Source organism: Anser cygnoides, chromosome 3 (assembly GCF_040182565.1).
Source record: "Anser cygnoides isolate HZ-2024a breed goose chromosome 3, Taihu_goose_T2T_genome, whole genome shotgun sequence".
NCBI lineage: Eukaryota > Metazoa > Chordata > Aves > Anseriformes > Anatidae > Anser > Anser cygnoides.
In genome coordinates this window covers 7,146,096-7,165,338 of record NC_089875.1, presented here as the reverse complement: position 1 = coordinate 7,165,338, position 19,243 = coordinate 7,146,096, and the positions used below count along the sequence as shown (strand labels likewise).

General features: G+C 40.2%; 2 protein-coding genes across 5 annotated transcripts in view; one reads left to right on the top strand and one right to left on the bottom strand.

The window, feature by feature from the left end:
* REL (REL proto-oncogene, NF-kB subunit) overlaps positions 1 to 7,649 on the top strand; it is a 32,977-nt gene extending 25,328 nt beyond the window's left edge. Inside the window, exons 6-10 of the mRNA XM_048060722.2 lie at positions 3,006 to 3,110; positions 3,415 to 3,627; positions 3,992 to 4,060; positions 4,170 to 4,244; positions 4,913 to 7,649. Of these exons, the coding sequence (XP_047916679.2) occupies positions 3,006 to 3,110; positions 3,415 to 3,627; positions 3,992 to 4,060; positions 4,170 to 4,244; positions 4,913 to 5,700 (1,250 nt within the window). The 3' untranslated portion in view covers positions 5,701 to 7,649. The remainder of the gene's footprint in view (positions 1 to 3,005; positions 3,111 to 3,414; positions 3,628 to 3,991; positions 4,061 to 4,169; positions 4,245 to 4,912) is intronic.
* Positions 7,650 to 9,151: 1,502 nt separating this feature from the next.
* PUS10 (pseudouridine synthase 10) overlaps positions 9,152 to 19,243 on the bottom strand; it is a 33,234-nt gene continuing 23,142 nt past the window's right edge. For all 4 annotated transcript variants that reach the window (XM_048060723.2, XM_066995374.1, XM_013182135.3 and 1 more), the window contains 8 exons: positions 17,257 to 17,382; positions 15,516 to 15,572; positions 14,505 to 14,581; positions 14,356 to 14,411; positions 14,113 to 14,230; positions 12,796 to 12,938; positions 12,226 to 12,325; positions 9,152 to 10,576 (listed from right to left, as the gene is read on the bottom strand). In XM_048060723.2, coding sequence (XP_047916680.2) covers positions 10,538 to 10,576; positions 12,226 to 12,325; positions 12,796 to 12,938; positions 14,113 to 14,230; positions 14,356 to 14,411; positions 14,505 to 14,581; positions 15,516 to 15,572; positions 17,257 to 17,382 — 716 coding nt within the window. In that variant the 3' untranslated portion in view covers positions 9,152 to 10,537. The remainder of the gene's footprint in view (positions 10,577 to 12,225; positions 12,326 to 12,795; positions 12,939 to 14,112; positions 14,231 to 14,355; positions 14,412 to 14,504; positions 14,582 to 15,515; positions 15,573 to 17,256; positions 17,383 to 19,243) is intronic.

Here is a 19,243-nt window from a genome sequence, read left to right as displayed (position 1 = left end):
TTTCTTCTCCTGGGGAAGAATAGCAGAAGAGCTCTTAATCGTGGAAAATCCTTTTTGGCAGTGATTTTTGTTTCTGCAGTGAAAGTATTTCCGTGTCAGATATTCAAGGTCAAGGGCCATTATTTTAGCAGAAGCTACAGCATAAAATGAGATCTGCATTTTACACATTGATGCCCAGGATTTTGTTGATGTGTGCATAACCATTATGGAAATGTTTAATACGAAATCAGGTGTTTTTGGTATTTTTAGTCTCTTCTAGAGTTATCTAGAAGTTGAAATTGTGTGCATTGTCTTACTGAGAACACTTGTAGTATTAATTAGGGTTGAGATAGAAATGATAGATGAGATTTGCAGCTACATCTCAGATGCCATTTAGAAATATGCCAAATCATGATTACTCGTCTGCGTTGATTGACGTCAGTCTTTGCTAAGCTGCTGAAATGACAGATAGCTGTGTGGAGGGGGAAGCTTGGTTTTTTAGTGTGGGTATATGTGGGCAGCTCCTGATACACTGTAGGTATCTGAAATCCTCCGTGTAACATAGCAGCAGTGTAAATAAAACAGTGCATAACTGTAACCACAAATCATAAAAATTATGCTGCTGTTGTCTGGAACAGCAGTTTCAGATCTGAATTTCTTAAAAAACGTTAGCATTTGTCAATCAGCTCTGTTGTACGGTACTGGCTAACAGGTTATAGCTTTAGATAAAAGATAAAAACGGATGGTGCAGTGGGTTTGGGAATCCTGTGTTGTTACACTTAAGGCTTTTCCAGCCCTGTTCAGCTCAGGATCAAAAAAAAAAATATATCCAGAGCTTCTCAGAAAATCAGCTTTCACATTTTAATTCCAGTATTTTCTTCCCTTTCCAACACTTTTTAGTTTCCATGTGCTTTGGGTAGTAGAGATATGTAAGAATAACCTGAACATTACGTGGAAGCAATCACATTAGCAGAGACTGGGAGTTTATAACATACAGTGTTACAGGCAGCTTCTGTTTTCAGTTGCTTGTAATGTTAACTGGTTTTGAACAGAAATTTACCAAGTTGCGCTGAAAACTCTTGGGAAGAGTCATAGAAAGCATCGTGCTGTTTCTGAGAAGTGAAGTTGGGAAGAACGTGTTGTTCTGCCCCCGTGGAAAGTGGCCTGATTTTTGGTGAGCTCATTCTATCAGATATTTGTTACTGTGGCCATGCTTTCTGGGGGCAAGGAACAGGAACAGGGTGGGCACAGAAGCGACAGGGAGGCAGGGGCGTGTGCGAGGGAAGAGAGATGGGAAGTGGCGTGACACCACAGGACACGACCTGGCCCGACAGGCCACACGGTGTGTTTCCCTCTGAGGCTGGCACCCAACTCGCTCTTCCTGCCCAGCACCGGGGCGGCCAGCCGTGGTGCACCCACATCTGTTGGTATTCACGTTTCTTGCACTTTCCACCCCTTCTAAACCCCATTAAAATAAAAGACAAAATGAAACGACAAACTGTAGCCCAGGACACTTTCCCCAAAACCTGTTCAAAAGACATTGAGTGCCATTTAAGCATACAGAAGTGAAACAAAGGTAAAATTAAGCTTCTCCTTGCAATTCTTAATTTACTCTTCCTGTGAAAAACGCACAATGACACTGTCAATCATATGATCCTGTACTGTTTCTGGTTTTGTTTTGTTTCCCCTCCCTTCAAAGTTTCTGATTCATTCAGCGAATGAAGTGTTATGTGTCACGCAGTAAACGAGGCTGTAGCACCCACTTATCGTGCTCATCACTGCACACAGTAACTACGTAATTGGGTCTGGCCCAAGCTTACAGGGAGCTCTGTTCTAAACCTGTGCACCTGTGTGGTGCTACGGCGTACCTATACAGCACCACAAAAATCCAGGCAGGAGCCTAAAGTGGATTTTTTCTGTGTGACACCTCGAGCTTTGGCTTTGCGTCTCTTCTCTGTGCCTCGAACAGGGAGCCCGTGGTGGTGGGACCGCGCCTCGCTGTGCTGATGGGAGGGCACTGAAGTGCATTTGGAGTTGTGGGTCGTGACATAACAAAACTGGAGAGCATCACAGGATAGCGTAGTTTCATTTTGCTGGGATTGGACTGGGAGAAGATCTTTTAACACTTCTCAATCGCTAGATCGTGACATTAGTGCCTTTTTAAATAAATTGTGACAGCCCACAAAGTGTCTAGGGGCTGTTCTTCATTGCAGTAGTCTCCTGTCTCCTTATTTACCCTGCAGAAAAGCTGCTGCTGGTGAACCGGGGCAGACACAAGAGCTGTACCAGGCAGTGCTTGGATGTCGGCAGTGTAAGTCCCTCGTAGCCATCAGGCTGTTGAGGCACAACCTGCACGCTCCAGCCGTGTTGAATTTATTGCAGTGTACAACGTTATCAGAGGTTGCACACAGGCTGCGAGTGCTGCCCACGTACAGCCCTGGCTTGGGGTGGAATTTGGAGCATTTTTGAGTGAAATCTGCTGCCCTGAGTAAAGGCCTGAAGGTTCCTAGACCTGCTCTCAACCACCCAGATACAGTGAGAGAGGACAGGTTTGGTGGCCAAGTGTGCCTGTGAATAAAGCTACAACCAGATACTCAGGAATTTTCTTGACTTACTAGCTCAGCGTTTTCCAAAGAAGTGTGACTGTAACATGTAATCAGTTACTTGAAGAACTGCTTTCAATTCTACATCTTGAAGGGCAGCAGTGCTGAGCATAATGGCATCATTTAGGGAAATATTTTGAGACTACTCTAGAATAGTTAGGGAGTAAGTGGCACATCTGCCCTGGACTCTTGTGTTTTGAGAGGAGCGGCTGAGCTGTAAGATAGCTGTGCCGCTTGCTGACTCTGGATTTGCATGGAACATCAAGCCCTGCTGGAATGATTTTCTTTTAGTGTGGATTTCAGAGCGTGTCACCCTCCTCCAGCTGTTGCCTTCCCTTTAAATACCTTGATTCCCAGCACCTCCTCTTCAATAGTGACAGTTACAACAATTCTTTGTCATCCAATTTGCCTGTTTGTTTCCAGGAGCTCCCAACACAGCAGAACTGAGAATTTGCCGTGTGAATAAGAACTGTGGAAGTGTAAAAGGAGGAGATGAAATATTTCTACTGTGTGACAAAGTTCAAAAAGGTAACCTTGGCTAGTGTTTTTTTCCTTTATTCCAAATGGCTGACACTACTGCTTTCTAGATGGGGAATTTAAACCCTTCACTGCACTCCTGTGTAAGTGCTCTGGTTTTAGCTAGGCAGAATAGCTTTCAGGTTCAAGGGCTCTCAGCACCTCTGAAAGATGCTCTGTGCCTTTAAGGTCAAGGCATATACTTCGCATCTGAATTCTGAGTCAGGCTCCTTTCTTCTTCCCCCTTCTGCTTTTTCTCCTGCAAGTTTTCAGTTTTCTTTAGCTTAACAAGCATCTTGTGTTTGTATCGGACTAGATGATATAGAAGTCAGATTTGTCTTGGACAACTGGGAGGCCAAAGGCTCCTTCTCACAAGCTGATGTTCACCGCCAAGTTGCAATTGTGTTCAGAACGCCACCGTTTCTCAAAGACATCACCGAGCCTGTCACGGTGAAGATGCAGTTAAGAAGACCTTCCGACCAGGAAGTCAGTGAACCAATGGACTTCAGATACCTACCAGATGAAAAGGGTATGGTTCCCATTAGTTGAATTTTTTAAAAGTTACTATCAATGCAGAACTCTTGTTTAGAGTAAACAGTAACTTAATTAGTAAAAATTTTACAATGCTACTTTTACAATGTAAATTTAAAAAACAAAAAACCTAACACTGGTCAGTTTGCTCCCTCTTTCAATGAAAATATCAAGAGTCATGGTTAACAGTGTCTTGGTTTGTTAGGAGTGTAGCCACATCTGAAATATATTTTTTTAAATACATTTTTCTACAGTAAAACTTACACGAGTGGGCCCTTAGAGAGTTTCTTTACAAATTATTATTATTATATCAAAGAGAATTTTAATTAACGCTGGTTTTCCGTATACTCCTTTTGTTGTAGATCCGTATGGTAACAAAGCAAAAAGGCAAAGATCAACGCTGGCTTGGCAAAAGCTCATACAAGACTGTGGTAAGGGAAATATTTGTCTATTTCTTGTTTGAGCGAACTTAATGGTTAGACGGGGTCATTTTATTTGAGAGCAAACATTCAAAATAGATTCGTGCTTCTTCCGTCACAGGATCAAATGCGACAGAGAGGCCCAAAGTGGCTTTGTTTTCTGCTGCCAACCCTGAAGGGAAGATGATCAAGAAAGGTAAGTTTTGGCTTGCATGTCCCAAATCCAACAGCAGTTTGAAACAAGCAGTGTCCGATTGCTGTGGGGAAGGGCTGGTGCTTTTCAGGAAGCACTGAAGGTCCCAAGGCAGCAGCAGTACCTGTCTCTTATTCCTCCTCAGCAATGCTGTAACTTCCTTTTTCCACAGGAGAGTGCTCTAGCCTCTTCATCATAATGCTTACATTTAAATAAAATTAAAATTATACTAAGGCCCTCTCTAAGCACTGCTGTCTTTAGTTTAGATGAGTATTCATCTTCTCTGGGTTCAGGTACTCTGTCCTTCAACCCTAACACTCAGTTCTGGCCTTCCCTCCTCTTCGCTAAAAATTCTGGTATCTCCTCAAGCTTTTCTCCCTGTATGATACTGGTACTTTTGGCTATACAAGCTAAACCCATCAGTTCTTTGTTTAAATGTAGGCTGTCACCTTCAGCATGCCCCATAAAGGGGCATAAGGCAGACAGCTGTCTTGCTGCTGTCCAGAATTACAGCGCTTGTCCCGGACAGCATTTGAGCAAGTATTTGAAATGCAGATCCACAGATAATCTCGTTAAGACAGAACCACTTTTGCTATGCATTTTTGCCATTTGTAATTAAAACAAACATACAAAATGGCATAAAAATACAGTAATGTCTTTACTCTTCACAGAACCAAACATGTTTTCATCCACGCTGATGATGCCAGGGCTAGGAACTCTGCCCAGCTCCGGTCAGATGTACCCCGGGTGCAATCAGATTCCCCATCAGCCCGCACAGGTGGGTCCAGGGAAGCAAGACACGCTCTCTTCGTGCTGGCAGCAGCTGTACAGCACCCCGTCCTCGGCTGGCAGCCTGCTCAACGCGCACCCACAGAACAGCTTTGTGACAGACGTGCCTCAGCCTGGCGCGCAGGGCAGCAGCACTCTCCCAGCTTTCCACGATAACCCTCTGAACTGGCCTGATGAGAAGGATTCCAGCTTTTACAGGAATTTCAGCAGCACAAACGGGATGGGAGCAGTGGCAGTGTCAACTGCAGATGTGCAGAGTGTTTCTACTAACAGCATCGTGCACCAGACTCATCAGGCCAGCACCACAGCAAGCATCATGAACATGGAGACCGATGACATGAACTGCACTAGCATAAACTTTGAGAAGTATAATCAGGTGTTAAATGTAAGCAATCACAGGCAGCAGCTCCACCAGGTGCCTCCAGCTTGTCCACCTGTGGTAGCCCATGGCAGCACACCTTTTAATTCACAGTCTAACTTAGCTGATCCAGCAGTTTACAGTTTTTTAGACCAAGAAGTTTTAAGCGAATCAAGACTATCCACCAACCCTATCCAAAATCATCAGAACAGCATTGCAGATAGCCAGTTCTATGACACCGACGGTGTCCACGCTGATGAGCTCTATCAGTCTTTACAATTTGATACCATATTACAAAGCTATAACCATTGAGCCCCCACTGTTGGGCTGAAGTGGGGTACGTACAGCAACGAGTAACTTACCCTTCTTCTGGATTCCCTGCTTTCTCTTTCAGAATGTCACTATGTAAGTTTCACGATGTAACTTAAAGTTATATATTACAGCCCAAAGACTGGTGCCCATAAAGAAGAAAGGTGGGAGTAGGGTTTGGGGTTCTGTACTTTAGAAGTGCCTCTTAGATGTTTTTATGCTGTTGGAAAAGGGAATTGTTAATACTTAAAGCATCCTTACCTTTGGGGATAGTAAAAGTTGGTATCTTCAAAAGGGTCAAATTTCATATAATTCACAGGGTTAAAATTGCCTGCAAAGAAACTATTTTTGCTATGGAAAGTATTTTACGTTTTGATAGAACAGAAACTAGGAAGAAACTGCACAAGGGCACTCTAGTTCAGATTCACCTAATGTTAAAGTTTTACTCAATTTGCTTGGAAGATTCAGGTTTCTTACCCTCTTTCGTATAAAATATTTTTCTCCTAAAACAAGATCATGCATTGATTTTTCACATTTTCACCGTATTCCATTTGCTTTCAAGGCAAATTTACTCTAAAAAAAATTTAATGACTATGTCATTGTTAGATATATTTTAAAAGACCGGAAGGTTTGAGTTTTTAAATAGTCCAGATCTGTTGTAAATGAATCACTGCACAGAATAATGAACAGAAAGTAAGGACTTCTCTGCACTTCATCCCAAGTGCACTATTTTAAATGACAAAACCCTGTTGCTTTAGGAATGGAGCATGCCGTTATTTCTCCGGAATTTGTTTTTGTGTGTATGTAGCTGTGATGCGTATTTTATTTTGATCTGCAGAAATATTATTGAGCCGAAGCCTCTACCTATTCTTTCCTCAGGTATCCTGGCAGTTTCCTGCTATGCAAGTGACTGCTTAAAAAATGGCTCAGATCCGGCCTCCCCACCACCCCCTCACAAGAAGGCTTGGGGCAAACCAAGAGGCAGTCTTAGTGCAGCCTAACTTAGATGCACTGTATTAACAATATAAGGCCATTTCAGTCCGTACTAATTAAAAACACTCCTTTACGCTCTGTATCAGAAACCAGAACTTCCTCTCTTCACTTGCTTCCCAATCTTCATTCTTAGCCTGAGGTGTGAGGTGTCCGAGGACAGCTCGCACAAATTAACTGGCTAGGTGAGACACTCGTCTGCATATAGGGCTTTGCTATTTTATTATTATTATAAAAAGCAAGACAGCAATAAATGTATCAGTGCATTTCTTAAGTTATAGAGCTGTTTCATATGGCAGATAAGGCTTAAGAATCTAATTTTTACTGTTTGGCAACATAAAACTGCACCATGAAAAGACACAATAAATAGCACACTTGAATGTAAAAGAAACAAAAAACACAACCCCAAATCAAAAAAGCTACTTGAGATGTACAGTTGTATGCAAGGCAAAAAGGAACTCCAAAAAACTCAGTGGTTTATGGGAAAGCAATGACTGTTTAAGTGCAGTAATTCACTGCATTCAAAGCAGTGAGGTGCTGCAGCTGTAACGCATGACACCAATTACACAGGTTTGATGGAAAAGGTTCTTTCAAGGTGTATAAATGAAGTTTGGAACGCTGCTTCCTGTAACTCCGATACACAACAGAATGAATTGACTCTCCACACTTACTTAAAGCAAGTTTTTCTCACTTCTGCAAAACACTTACCTTTTCAGGAGCTCCGCCACAGTCTTGTGACAGGAAGACCAAAGAAATACAAAGAAAGCTTGAAATGTGTTGTTTATTCAGTTCTTTTTTTGAAGTTCTCAACTTTAAGTTTATTAAAAGTAAACATTTTCCTTACTTTATAGAATGCTCTTTATAGTACAATGTGTTTTTACAGTATAATTAAATATTTTCAAAGTTCTGTTTTCCTTTGTAAACAAGTTGGTTTGGTAATTAAAAAAATTGGTTATACTAAGGACTCAGCTTCTGCAGCCTTCTCAGATTCACAGCATCCCTCACATTAGGGAGGCCAGAGCAATCAGAGAAATTAGGCTTTGGCTTACTTATCCTGGGGCTCTTTAGACTATTTTGTTCCGTTCACAATTACTGTTGGTTGCTGTGAAACCTTAAGCAATGTGTATATTAAGGGTTCATTTGCACTCAGCATTTCTTTGTGGCACAAGAGTTGACTTGTTGGGCAGATGGGCGCAGAGCACAGACGCACTCAGGCTCAGCTAGAGGTGTATACCAGGTACAGCATGCACTCACCGCCTTCCCTGCAAAGAGCTGTCTTCAGGCTCGGCTATGCTGATACAAAAAAATGGAGGGGGACATTTTAGGTGCCCAGTTGCTTGGAGAAATACAGCAGTTTCATTTTAAATCTTTCCAGTATGAAGAAAGATGATGCTAAGGAACACTGCTTGGACCTTGTTTTTCAGCATTTTCCACATAACGGGCTAGAAAATACCTTCCTCTTACACACATACCTCAAGAACAAAATTAAATCTTGCTCTTGTTATTCTCACAAAACATCCTGAGTATTCACAAGTGGGTAATTTACTTTTAAAAACAAGATGAAGGCCAAAGTAGAACATTAACATTATTGCTGCAAAATTCCTTACAGATTATGCTAGTTCAAAATGTTTACCTTATATTAGAAACTGCAGACTTTAAACAAAGTTCAAAGACCGGATTACAGCTCATTTTCATAGAGCCGCGTGATAACCGAACAATAAATGACTAGCTAAACAGCTGTACAGACATTTGCATCATCAACTTTTTTCTTTTTCCTTCCTCTGGTGTATTTCACATTTATCATAAAAAGCCATTTAAGGCTTTTTGGTGGACCTCGCTCCGTTGTATGGAGAAGATTAGACTCAGCACTTTTAGCATAGTCTTTAGAGCCTCATTTCTCTGCATTCTGATTCTTAACATGGTGTCCACTGGCACCATGACATTGTACAGCATATTGCAGGAAGCTGAACGTGAGCGCACCTTTAGTGTCTCTGAACTATGACCGGAGTAGGAGTCCTTCCTGCTGCTGCCTTGGTAGTTCTATTTGCCCCCTGGGACAGCTCTTCTAATGTCTGTCATGCCCATAGTGCAGCCTTGCTTACATTTTTCCCCTCTAGTTTATGGAATTTATAAATCATATTTTAGCTCACTCTGAGTTTCTGTCAAGAAATCACACTGATACGAGACTGAAATTCTCTTTTGTTTGTTTTCTGAATTCAGTTTCTTAAATTTTCCATCTTTCGCGACACTTCCTTTCTGGGTACTGATTACTATCTGAGGCAACTACTCCTAGAATCTGTTGCTCATAACAGCTTTAAGATTAAAAACAAAGAAATCTTGCTGTCTGAATCAGGTTCGTACTGTTTTGTATTGGAAAAACAGGAGCCTTTGAACTGCTGCTATACTCGTGTCACAGTGGACTAGGAAAACAAATGATGACAGACAAGTTCTGACAGCTCATCACAGACAGAGTATACAATATTTAGACTAATTTTTCAAGCTGAGTTTTTAGGCACTCCTTTGTTAGGCACTTTTTTTTTTTTAGGCGCTCCATACATTTTGTATGCATTAGTGCCTTTCTGAGCCTTCAACTAAAGTTACTGTTCATCTGCTGTACTGTAAAGTCCTGGCAACGCTGACTTCAAGGTAACACATCTCAGTAATCTTCCCTGTCCCTAAACTATTTTTTCCTGGAAAATAATTACCCTCAATCTCTGAAATGTTCGTTAATGAAGAGCCCTTAAATTCCAAACCTTAATTTCTTGAGGACAGTGTAACTCTTTTGTACTAGAGCTGAGCAGAAACATCTTCCTAACCGAATTAACATCCAGGTATCCATCCAAGGCTAGGTACTAGAAAAAATGCAGCATGCTGCAACCATACTGCAAAACAAGGCATTTTATCTCTGTCTTGGTCTTTTAACACCAACATTCTTCAGAATGTTTTATATTTATTTGCACTTTGGGGTTCCCGGTATCCCTATTTTTCTCTAGAATTCCATCACGCATTGTCAGGAATTCCCTATCTTTTGGTGACTCAAGGGGAAATCCTGTGCGTGAAGACTGTAACCAGGCCAAAGAGCTGCTGAGGCCACTACTACCTCAGAGCGTAGTTTCTAGGAAGCATCGCCGATGTTTTACAATGAGAAAAACAGTTTTAAGTGCAAAGTTTTTATCTGCAAACTGTGTTTCCCTTTGAAAAGCACTCGGAGGCAAATCTGTCTGTCTCTGAAGCTAACATTGATCAAAAAGCAGCCAGCACAGGGTAGAATATCACCTCGTTCCAGGCACTACCCTACTGCTTTCAGAGTCTCCTCTTGTGAAACAGTCCTGCATGAACAGGGCTCAGAAAATGCTAGGACTGCATTTCAGGCAATTCAGTGCTACCTGCATCCAGACAAGAAAGCTACAACATCCTATATAAAAAGAGTAAAAAAAAAAAAAAAAAAAAAAAAAAAAAATCTGGCTTTAGGGAGAGTGATTTTTAATTAAAACATTTCAAACAGTACAGCATAAAGCACATTTAATGTACTCACTTAGCACGCCGTTTGCAGGCAGTATACCGTTTGTTTTTCTTATGTTTTTTTTTTTAAAAAAAGATTTGTTATCAATACATTAGCTTACCAAAAATGTTGTATGCACAGAAAGAATTAAAATAGGGCTAGATATTAAATGAACACTACCTATTCCAGAGTGTTTGAAGTTGATTCAAACTAACAATATCCTTTGTCGGATCAACATGATCCAAACATTTGACAAAAACACTTTGCAACCGAGCTGTAATACCATACAGTGTTCGGTAAACAGCTGATGACATAGGAGCTGTTTTTTCCTCATCCCAGCTTGAAGAGCTAATTATCCAGGGCTGGAGGCCAGTCAACATCAACAGACTAGAAGAGCAGGAAAAAAAAAAGGTACAAATCAGCAGACGATGTTTTATGTATACAGAAAGACTTGCCATTGCTGTGCTTGTCTGGTCTAGGTTAACAGTGGGAAGAAGCAATACGTAAAGAGAGACACCATGGGAGAAGGTGAGGAGGAGGGTGGCATGAAAAAGCCACCTCATTCTATTGGCTCCACGAGTATCGTCTGGAGCTGGGTTTTCTTCATAAAATGCTGAATTGCAACTCCTTTTACTATTACTAGCCAGAATCAGTTGATGCAGACCTGTATTTGTCGAGTATCCAAAGCTGCTACTTAGAAACATGAGTTATCTCTTATCTTCTAACCTGAGCTGTAAATCCTACAGATGGGCTGTTACAATGTGAAAACAACATGTTGATTGATGCCACAGAAATATTCAGGTATTGGGCAGTGCAGGCAAGACTTGAGTAGAAAGCCATCAGCTGTCCCCAAATCTGCCTCCTCAGCAAGGAAAACTACACTAAAAGAATAAGCAGGCAAGCATTATGCAGAAGAATTATCAAGGCAACATCATTAAGAGTAATTCTGATGTTAGTCAAAAGGGACAGAACATGCCTGACACTTTATTAGAAGCAACTGTAATAATTACTACAACTGGATTATGTCTTTCTTCCCTGGTCTCCCTGAGGCCACATCTCCAATTTCCTTCGGGCATAAACTTGTTGCTCACCCTCTTCCAAATGTTGTGCTGTTGCGATCGCAACACAGGAATCACAACACAGCACGTTAAATGCCTTGGCTCCAAGACTGCCTACATTAATCACACCTATTCCTTGCCTAATCTACAGCTTCATCACAGGATTAGGCTCTTAGGCTAAGCTAAAATGCATTACTAGCACGATGACTAATTATTTGGAAATCCCTAGACATCCTTCAGAGTTGCATCCAATAAAAGTAGTGACACCTATCCGTGTGAGAGCGATACTGATCAGCCTGCACCAGGTTCAGATGCTCCTGTTTTCAGTGCCCCCTGCAAGCTCTCTTTCTGTATTATCCCACCACAGATACACAAAAAACTGCATGTCTGCTGTGCAAAATTTAACACATAGACAGTCTTCCAGAAATACATGACAACAAGCATGCTGGTAACTGGCTACTCAAAGTGAAAATTCATGTTTTAAATTGATCTTGCCAAACCACCAGGTTTAATATTCAATTCAAATCTCTACATACATTCTTTTAGCCAAAACAAATTTTGTAGTTACAAGTCAAATCTACATCATCTGACTCCAGCAAGTGAATAAATATATTTAGTTTGAACCAGTGTTGAAAGAGGAAGTCTCTCCTATTTTTTCTCCGCCCCCTTTTTCAAAAGAAATGATGTAAACATAACATAAAAAGAAAAGGCTCTATTACAATGGGTCCTAATAATAGGTGTCATCAATTCCTGCTATGTCCTCCCATCCCTCCCCCAACATGAACTCAGCAGAGGAAGCCTATCACATGACACAAGCATGTGGCAGTGTGGTACAAACCATTATCTTTGCATAAACGTCAACTTTCCTATTAACTGAGGTAAGAAATGTTGATTTGGTTAGAGCGATTCCATTGAAAGCATCTCACAAATGCAACTACATTACTAATTTCCAAGACAGATAAATAACGAAGAACTCACTTCTACATCCAACTCCAGAATGTCAGCAGTTCTGTTCAGTAGGGAGCCAATATTTGGCTTTGTTCTTCCAAAGTCTCCATGCACAAATTCTTTAATGTAGCTAGAAAGGGTGGCTAAGGAAAGGTGTATTGTACCATAAAGGCCTCCAAAGGGGGGGGGGGGGGAAGAGTGTGATGAAAAAACGTACTCAAAGCAAAAATAGTGTATTTTTCTACTGCTAATCTAAATCGAAGTGAACATCCTGTTAAAACTATCCTTCACATCCTGTTCAGCTCATACCCATCTTTAAAAGACTACTAATTCTTGGCTTTTTATACATTTTTATAGCTATCAGATACTTCTCCATCTATCAGATTGCTCACCACCAAAATACGCACAAAGTGGTAGCATTTTTGAATGAAAGCCCACGTGAAATTCTGACATAAAAGCAAACATCAGCAAGATCTGACTGCTGAAGAACGGAGATTTAGAAACACTGCAGAGATAAAAGCAGGAAACTTCCCATTGCCTGAACTGCTCTAATCTACAAGGTGTTTCGTAAAGGCATTGTGTAACAGCAGCTAAGGATACGTTCCTGCTTGAGTCTTCAGATGCAGGCGAAAGTGATGCTCATCTATGTACTCAGACTTCATGGTGTGAATGATCCGACATCTTACGGCCAGAGGCCTTCTGTGAAGAACCCGGAGAGGTGTCTTCTGGTCAAGTTTTAATTCCTATTACAAGAGGGAACAAAATAAACGAGGAAGGAAACATGCAACACACTGCACGGATTGAGATGAAGTCATATGTACCATTAGCCAATCGCATCTGTTTTTTATATTGTGTTATGGGAGTTGAGTAATCTTCTGGAGGAAAGACTAATTTTTTTCATGTTTATTGAAAGAAAGAAGGACAGCCATCTCGGAGGTTACACGAGAAAGCCTCATATGAACACAAACTAATGGAATCACATATACAGAGGAATAACCTTGAAATCTCCACGGTCGTTTGCTGGAATAACTCCAGGATTTGAAACCTCACTGAGAGCCTCAGGCAATCAAAAATAAAATAAAAATCCCATCCACAAAATGCTTTGTCTAAACTACAGCCAACCCTCTAGAAATAATAGTGGGGGGGGGGGGGGGGGGGGGGGGGGAGAAAAAAAAAAGTTCTCAGAATAGGCTTTTAAGAAGCTCATTCCCTACCCTCATCCCCTTCCCCAAAGAACACTTTGCAACACTTTGAAAGGCAACCTTTCGGGAAGTGGGTAGGCATACTGAAAAAAAAGAAAACAATAAAAACAGTTCACAACAGTTGTTTCCCTGAACTGCAGTGGTTCAAGCCTCAATTTGAGAATGATTTCATGGCCAACACCCATAGACAACACCGCAACACAACAAAAACAGAAGACATTCCTCCACCAGTGCTGTCCCTCTGACTAGCATTTGGAGGAAGTTCTCATTAACACAGCATGCTTGTTGCACTGAGCATTTGGTTGGGCCTTTTTGTACTATTTTCCATAGACCTTACAAACTCCTAATTGCTGCAGCTGTGGAAGAATGACTTTAGAGCTTGCAGAAGAAGCAATCACCATTCCTTTCACTTAAAACAATCTAAGGTAAAGAAAGGGGCGTGGGTGCCAGATTTCCCCCTCTCCTATTCCCTGCTTTTTCTTATTTGGTCTGCTGGACAGTCAGAATTATACAGTAACTTGTAACAGACTAACAGTGAGAAGGGGGAAAGGGAAAAGAGATATGAAAGTTGTATAGCAAAAGGAACCCTGATCAAACAAAAAACCAACCACAGGAAGGAGGTGTGTCCATGGGTGCATGTATATAAAATCTCCCCTAAGACACCAGGCCAGGTACTAAATAAATTAGCAAAAAAAAAAAAAAGAGCTACAGATACCTTGATATCATCTAGAAATGCAATATCTTCTTTCTGTATTGCTTTGTCTGTCCATACTAAGGCACTATAGGTCTTTGTTTTTTCCTCTTCACCTTCCTTCATACGACCAATTGCCTCTCTAAATAAAAAAAATTAATTACTCATATAACATAAGCATAATTATATAATGCTGTGAGCAAGAACGCTTGCAAAACTCCCAAAGCGTCACTTTGAAATCCCTTGCCAGCAATGATAAATACTGACCTGGTGACAAGCTGTAAATCTCGAACCTGTATTTTGTCTGACGAGTTATTAATTGTCTGCGATATTTAAAAAAAGAATCAGTTAGCAAAACTGCTCTCTTAGAGAAGAAACACATGCTTTATGAGTTCCATGAGGTGCAAATGATTTACCTGCTGAAGTTCCTTCATTTTCTCAGCAGTAAAATGTATTCTACGAGGATTCACAAGCTCAATGGCAAAGGGCCTTCCTGGCAACATGCACAGTCACAAAACATAAAAACATGTTGTTCTAAATTAACGTTTGAATTTATGCAGTAAGGTTGGAAGGTGTGAAGGCTGTCTGCTGTTATGCAAACAGGGATAGGAACTTGCAGGCTTAGGGATGTAACATCAGATGGAAGGAAAGAAACAAGGGACTTTTTTGGCTACTAAACCCCAGTATCAGCAGTAAGTGCAAATTACGACTTCCCAGAAGACATCTTGTACAAGTCTGTGCTAATTAAAAAATAAAATAAGAAAAAAAGTTAATTAGCTTATTTTCTGTCACCTACAGCAATGCCCAGGTGCAGGATGATGTTAAATCCCGCTCCCTCAGCTAAACATCTGTTGCAATAGCTGCACTTTCTGTGCTGAGGGCCAGGGATGATCCCCAGTAAAAGCAATGCCAAGAACTACGCTCCCAATCAGGCAGGAATTGGAATGCATCGTTGTTAGTCTTCACTTTTTCTTCCCCCCTCCTCCTTTGGATATAGTAGATTCAGCGTATTTTCCAATACTGACCTTTAGAAAGGAGCCAAGTTAAAACAGAAAACAAGGCTTCCCCACTCCCCAGTGACAGGCAAAGCACAAGGACCCAACAGAAAACAAGACACGAATCTGTCTGGCATAAAGGTTTTAAAAATAGGAAGTGAATAGAATAAACATTCTTAACAAGCTCTGCTTTTCCATGCAGCTATGCAGCCAAGGACACAGAAAAAGGTCTCCTCTTTCAGTTCTTTTTATGAAACTATGAAGTCTTTGGGAATAAATACATAAATATCACTAAAATGTTTCCACCATAAAACTTCAAAGCATGTCTAGTCACACACTTATGCACTTAGCAGTCAGCAAGACCTATCAGGGTAGCTCCAGTTAACCATTTTGTTTGTTTCTGTGCTTCACAAGAGATGTTCCAAGCCTTACCATTGCCTAGTGTTCGTACATCCACATCTTCTCTTCCAGAGGAAGAAAAAGTAAAGCCTATAACAGATTTGAACAAGGGAGATGAGATTTTACTTTACATTTTTAATACTCTCTATAATAGTCTCTTTAATACTTTAGTACTCTCTTTAATACGCCTTTAAAAGGTGAGATATTCTAAATTTGTTTGCAAATATATTTCAAATAGTTATCTTTATAAAATGAAGCCTGCACTGTATTTGAGCAAATCAGGAGGGAAACAGTTTCTGTTTATTCCTTCATGCTAATTTCTCGAAGAGCACTCCTAATTTTTTCGCCAATCAGTGTAAGCTGTCTTCCTCCAAAACACAACTTACATACACCCAATGGTTTCCAAAGATTTCAGAGAAATCTCTGCTAGTCTGCTCTCCTGGGCAGAAGAGGAAGAAAATTCAGGCCCAATGTGAAAGATAACCACTTTTTTTTTTTTTGTTCAGTTGTTTTTGTCTTTCAAGATACAAACATGTATTGTTGGGTATTTAGTTTCCTGTATCACACCCCTTCTATCTTCAAGCTTTGCCTGAAGGAGGACTGGGAGACCAAACCCTGCACTAAAAAGTAACTTTGCAGCTCCACTACAAAGGGTCTCTGAAAAACTGTTTCACTGTTTTTTTTTTTTTTCCCCCTTTAGGGAACAAACAAGACCACATGAAGATTTTCTTAGTTTTTATTATCCCTCACTTCTCCAGTCATGTAATGAGAACTAAATAACAGTGAGAAAATGTTTCCATGGTCATGAAGGCTTCTTTCTGTCACGATATCAGAATTTTCTTTGCTGGACTCTCCTTGTAAAAAACAAGCTCCAGATCTTTTATCATCTTCACAGCCCTTTGCTGGACTCAGTTTAGCATGTCTATGTCTTTCTTGTACTGGAGCCCCAAACGGGGCCCAGTACAGTGTCTCACCACTGCTGAGAAAAGGGGGAAGATCACCTCCCTTGACCTGCTGGCAATGGTCTTCCTGTACATTTATATTGCTCCTCACCATTATTTATAGGCACTTCTGGCGGTCACTTGTGGTAATTCTGCAAGCTGAAGTCGGGTGTTACATACTAACTGGTCTGAAGACATAGTCTGAGAATTTTTCTAGCGTTCAGATTAACAAAGCAACTCTTGGGAGGGAGGAAAGAAGGGGAAAGAAACTCTTTTTTTCTAAACTAATATTTAATGCAATTTTTCCTTGGGCATTCTAGGTCTCTAATTCCAAGTCTAGCAGGCAACAAATGACAGGCAGTGATTATCTCATCTGGGTAATCCCTGGATAAGCATTTATCTTATGGAATTCTATGCACTGAAGAAAATAAATTAATCAAGGTAAGAAACATGAAGGGGTTGAAGGCTAGGCAGATATTATGGAATGCCCATGGCAAAAACCTCCTCATTAGGAGTCACTGAATGAATTACCAACTGTTACGAGGCATGGCTAGACAAAAATACTACCACAAAAAAGCAGACTTTTTGCATCATCAGATCAGCTGAGGAGATATTTTAGAAGGATAAAAGATACAGTATGAAATACAATCATCTAATTACTCATAGGCCATAGCTAAAAAACAGCTTCTGGGCTTTGACTCGGAAGGGTAGGAGAGGGATAAAGAAATGTAGTGTTTTCCATTACACTGTTGTATTAAGTGAGTAGCTACTAAAATAAAAAATTCTAGTAATAATGAAAAATATATATGGTAAAAGATCTCCTAGACACTTACTGTCTGCTTTGAATTCTGCCATGAGATGCTCTGAAATCAGTTCTTCCACTGAAGACTCCAGCTTTCGCTCCCCATCAATAATCCAGGGAGTCTGAGGTAAATTCCTTGAATATTTATTGTACCTTCCTGTAAAAACAAGTATGTTACCTGTAATCGTTCTTAAGTAATGGACAAAAGAACCAGTATTCCATATTAAAATGCGTTTAACTTCCATCGGAGCCTCATGAAAATAATTTTACACACTTAACCTTGTTTTACAGCAAGAGCACTGCAGCAACAGTACAAAATTCATGCTCCTGGACCTACAAGTGTTTCAGCATCTGAGATGACCAGCTTAAAGGCACATGTGGAGAACCTATTGCTGCAGTCAAACCCTCAGGTATGAGAAGCATATAAACAAAACTGTACAAAGACTAACAAAACGGAGAAGGAAAAAACAGAGATCCAAGTACCCAGTCTGAGGCAACTTAGTTCTGAATAATTATTCTTTGAATCAGAGCACGGTATTGAGCCAATTTCCTCCAAGCCAAACTAGTGTTTTTTATAAAAATAAATAAATAAATGAAATCAGTACTACATATTGGGCTATAGCTTGATACATCCTCACTAGATAAATAGGATATATATATATACACAAATATATATATATATATGCTTGTCCACCAATCTATGTATGTCCTAAGTAAACAAGTTCCCCCATATCCTTATACCAAATAGTTCAGGTTTCAATCCAAGTTCTGCCTTGTCTGAATGTTTAACAGAAGAAACCCAAACTAAAATGCTTTGGCTCATTACAAGGAAAACAATGCTAGCAAAATACCTCAATAATAAACCAGTGCAAATTTCAAGAACCTTGGAACATTGCTATGTAAAGAGATTGTCATCCTCTGATTGATTCCAGCCCTAGTCTGGTATTATGTCATGCTTGCACGCGACACAAGGACTGCTACAACCAAGAACGAGTCTGACACGGATGACCAAGATGAGCTTTCTTATCGATAGGTTTTATAAGAAGTGAAAATATGCACAAAACAGGGAGCTCATTCAAAAAGAACGAGCAGCCCCCCTGCAGTAACAAGTTCCAAACTGAAACCCTGCATTTATGAAACAAAAAAAGGAGTTCAAAGTAGCTATGCATATGGTACCTGTGTCTTTGTCATCTCAATTTTTTTGGCTTTCAGTATCATACTTTCCTATTTCTAACAACGCTTCCTTCCTGCATTTTGATCTGCAGAAAAACCCACACAAACAAATGGGGACACTGACTAATACTGTTTCGATGGGGCAAATAATGAAAGTACTATGAATAACCATTCAGAAGTCAGCTTCACACTGCTAAGTTCTCTTTCCATAAAATGGAAATAGGAAAATAATATTTTTTTTTCTTTCAACTCCCCATTGTAATAATTTTAGCTTTTGATCTGAGCAACAGTGGGTAAAAAAACACAGGTATTTCTCAGTTTGACAACTTCTCCTGAGCCCTTAAAAAAAAAAAAAAAGAGTAGCAGAGGGAAGGGATCAGTAAACACCAAAGGTAAGGTCAAGAGGGCAACACAAACTCTGAAACTGTGCTTACAAATTAAGATCCCAATCTCAATTAAAATGCTGTAATAGCAAAAAAAAATGCACTGTATTCAAGAAATTCTTCTGGATTTAATTCTTTATAAATTAGAGACAACATAGGGTTGTGGATTTTTTTGTTTGTTTGGAACACCACCACTACCACCACCACCACCACCCAAAAAAACACAAAAACATCCCAATCTATAAGTTACAAAACACAAAAACAAAATTCAATTCAATCACATGCAGAAAACTGACTATGTCTTTGTACATACATGATAAAACCACTCAACAAAACAGGGTGTTTGGAAAAGGCTAAAAGAAATCATGTATCTTGGGTTCAGGAAAATGTACATTTAACTGTCTAATTGGTAATTAAAAATAAGAAACAGGTATATAGAGAACACCAACTAGCCTGCCATGA